Genomic DNA, 3829 nt, shown 5'->3' on the forward strand with positions numbered 1-3829 from the left:
GACTCAGTCTTTTCGGCCCATCTGACAAAAGCAACAGCACCTCCGGTGCCGTCAAAGTTTACAGGCTTGCAATCTAGGAATTGCTTGTAGGTGCACCCTGCACGTACATTAGGATTTACAAATGGCATTAGCAAACGTGCTAAAGACATCCAAATGTATCGTAGTATGTCTCAATGACTTAACATTACCATGAGGCGGATTGTTATTGCCGTTATTGTTTGAATTACTGATACTGGTTCCCCCTTGTGAGGCTGCATACTGTGCAATGGCGGCAGCAATGATTTGTTGAAGTTCTGCCTCGTTGGTAGGCATACGTGTCTGACGTCTCGGTGGCATCTTCTAAAAGATGGTTCATGTTGGTCAGGTCATAGTAAGTAAAGTGTACGTACATAGCAATAATATCAACACATAACATCTCATGTTATAAATAAATCAAACACATAACATCTCATGTTATAGAACATAAACAATCAATCAACATCACATATGATGAGAATACTACGATTGCACTGTCATAAATCGAGACCACAATGTAAGGTTTACAAGTACACAACTGTATAATACAACATCCATGACTAAGGGCCACATCGCCCTAGTCCAAAACTATCACATCAATGTCAATAACAACCAATATACAAATCATCAAAAATCATGATCATCCAACACGCGGTCTCCAAAAAGGTTGTAAAGTCTGCACAATTGTCGTCCTCTCATCAAAAGTCTATCCGAGTCGTACAAAATAGCCCTAAGCTAATGGTGGTGGAGGAGGGGGAAAATGAGAAAAGAGCAAATGTCGCATGTGAAGCCAATCCTCCTCCATAGCGCGATGAGAGCGCAACAGATATGCTATCTGCTGCTCCGGAGTCCAAAAGCAAGCAGCAGAATCAGGAGATAACGGACGAGGGGGGTGTGATACTGCAGGTGGAGTCTGGCACTGGCACGGGAGTCGCTGAGCTCTCTAAAGCTCCTATACGAGACGGGTCAGTGCCTCCTGCTGTATCATGAAAGATCTGAGAATATCCTCTGTAGAATACCCCACGTGGTATGGGTGACATGGATGGCATAATGGGTGGTGAAGTCCAGAGGAACGGCTCACTAGATGGAGCGAAGGATGGTACAGCAGATGGTATGACAGGGGGAACAACAGTATGATGAGGAACCTGGGGTACAAACTGGTCTCCTCCTGACATGAAAGGTACATGACCAAATGGCTGACGAGATGAACCCTCCCCAGGACGTGGCAGAGGTATGTCCTGACGAAATGTAATAGGTAAGTCGGTACGGTGAACCTCTGTAGTATGTGTGGGAATCAAAGGAACATCAATAGGAACCGAAATAGGGGCTGAAACAGGTGTAACTGGTACCACGAAAGGTGGAAAATCATCATCATCGTCTATCCACCCATTGTGGGTGTGCGCGTATCGTGGATCAATATGGGTCGCGAAAGGTGCACAGTCGAACATCACCGGCACTGGATCAGGAAGAGGCGCAACAACAGGATCAACAGGAAAGTCAGCAACATGGGGAGCATCAACATGAGCATCAATAGCAACAGATCATCCACCAACTGTGGAAAACAACAGGATGATCATCAACAGGTACATCATCAACCAAAGGAGCAACAACAGGTGCATCGGCATGATCAGGGTCATGCTCAAATGCGGGGTCAGGAGCAACAACTGGCTCAAGGGCCACAGTAGGCTCCGGATCAACAAACTCCATGTCAAAATCAGCTGGATCAGCAAACAAGGGATCGACAGGGGCTACAGGATCCTCCATGGGCTGGTCTAGATGGACGAACTCAATATCATGGTCTGGATCAAAACCAGGTGGGAAAACAGGATCTGAATCATCATCAATATCATGATCGAACTCAAAACTAGGTGCAGGTGCAGCGGATGACGCCCTATCAGGGTCTGTGTCATGCGAATGGTGCTGCACTCCCTGCGCGTGTGAAGGTGCGGATGCCACAGACTCAAAGGAGTCTGGAACAGGTGAATGTATGGGAGCCTCCTCTGAGGGAGCGTCAGCAAGAAGTAGGAGATCACCAGCAGCAATATGGGCCTCGCCCTTAAAGTCATCCTCCTCGAATAGATCGACGTCGTCGTCAGAGACTACGTCGAGGGGCATATCAACAATAGGGTAAGCGGCAAGGGGCACAGGAGCAGGGATCACCGCGAGCGGCAAATCCCCAACAAGATGGCCATCAGCGGGCTCTACTACGACATCGGGCAGTGCAAAGGGCTGGAAGTCGTCATCGTCCGTGCTGGTAGTATCTGAAGTATACACCTCGTGCTTTGATGAAACTATGTCGTCTGATACTATAGCCTTGGGGTCCGTAGTGTCTGACTCTCCAGTACCAGATGAAGGCATGACGTCTGTAACACAAGCACACATATGCTCAAACAATCAATCATATAGTCAAATAAACATGCTAGTCACCAATAAGCAATCAAATAGTTCTCCTAGTCCCACTAACCTAACCTCCCAGCCTCTCAGACTGAATCTCCTAGTCCCACTAGATTAACCTCCCAGCCTCTCAGACTGAACCTCCTCGTCCCACTAGATTAACCTCCCAGCCTCTCAGACTGAACCTCCTAGTCCCACTAGATTAACCTCCCAGCCTCTCACACTGAACTCTCTAGTCCCACTAGACTACCCTCCAAGTCTCTCAGACTGACTCTCTGGCCTCTTAGACCAGAACCTTCCCAATCTCTCAGATTGGCCCTTCAGTCACCCTGACTAAATCCCTAAATTTTGAAAAATGTGCTCAACTTTTTGTTTGTAAAAATATTTTGTACTCTGGATCTGGACGTAGTGTATGCAATGTAAAAATGTTTTCGTGAGAGCCCTAGTGATCATAGTCTAGACTCGAGAAGGAATCCCAGTTCGCTATGATCAAAGCTCTGATACCAAGCTGTCACACCCTGGCTTTGCGGAAGCGTGGGTTTATTTGGTGTGACTTCTTAATACCATAGCTTAATCACAACCAAGCTATATGAATTTAAAACCATGCAGATCATCAATTGGTTCATGTTTTAAAATAAAGGTACCACAACATAGTTTTAAAATGTCGACACATGCAACGGAATTACAAAATAACAATATAAAAACATTGTTCAGAAGACATAACCACAAACATGTAACAGACGCAGTTTAAGAACTATGACTCGTCCAGGTAAAAGCCACAACCCTTAAACTTGGATGACCCCATAACTCTTACGCAGCGTGAAAACGTAGCATACCGTGCCAGATCCTTAATTCCCTGAAATACATGTAAGTTGGGAAAATAAACAAAAATGTTAAGCGAGTTCATGTAAAGTGAGTATGTAAAAACCTTTGTAAGTATAAAAACCCTGGTATGTAGCAAATAAGGAAATAAAGAGATCACCAATGGTTTGCAAGGCCATTGATATGTGTGAAGTGCAGTAGGAAGACTCAAATCTAGCAGATTTTTGCGTCGGGTACCAAGTCACCCAGAGGTCCGTACTGTTGGGCCTGGGGCTGGGCTCGCTACACCTATATAGATCTATCGCTAAAGACCCTCGGTCCTACAATGAGGATTAATGGCCTCCAGTTCCCGCCTACCCACTCACATGATCTAAGTAGTAACCCTCTTTACGTTAACCATACCATGTAAAAGTGTTCGTAATCATAGTAACATGTATTTCACCCCTGAAGTATAAAAACTGAAAACTGTTAAGAGAAAAGGGGGGGACATGAGCTCACTGAAGTGCGTCTCGAAATAGTCTCTCCCAATCAACCTGGTGAGTGACGACCTACACGTACTAACTTTTATTAGACGGACGGCCGTGCCTTGGCTTAAGGT

At 45.7% G+C, this 3829-nt stretch overlaps 1 protein-coding gene across 1 annotated transcript; it reads right to left on the bottom strand.

The window, feature by feature from the left end:
• Positions 1 to 884: 884 nt before the first annotated feature.
• On the bottom strand, positions 885 to 1722 carry LOC110870089. Its single transcript, XM_022119288.1, has 2 exons — positions 1569 to 1722; positions 885 to 1471 (listed from the first exon to the last, which is right to left on the bottom strand). Exons 1-2 carry the CDS (start codon positions 1720 to 1722, stop codon positions 885 to 887), a joined length of 741 nt encoding a protein of 246 aa, XP_021974980.1.
• Between the last annotated feature and the right edge of the window lie 2107 nt (positions 1723 to 3829).

This window comes from Helianthus annuus, chromosome 8 (genome assembly GCF_002127325.2).
Source record: "Helianthus annuus cultivar XRQ/B chromosome 8, HanXRQr2.0-SUNRISE, whole genome shotgun sequence".
Taxonomy (NCBI): domain Eukaryota; kingdom Viridiplantae; phylum Streptophyta; class Magnoliopsida; order Asterales; family Asteraceae; genus Helianthus; species Helianthus annuus.

Bases quoted from the DNA above. Each gene is read 5' to 3' on its own strand.
- LOC110870089 (XM_022119288.1), bottom strand. From the start codon at position 1,722: ATGGAGTTTGTTGATCCGGAGCCTACTGTGGCCCTTGAGCCAGTTGTT. The intron at 1,472-1,568 runs GTTGGTGGATGA...TTCCTGATCCAG, and splicing joins TCATCCTGTTGTTTTCCACA to TGCCGGTGATGTTCGACTGT.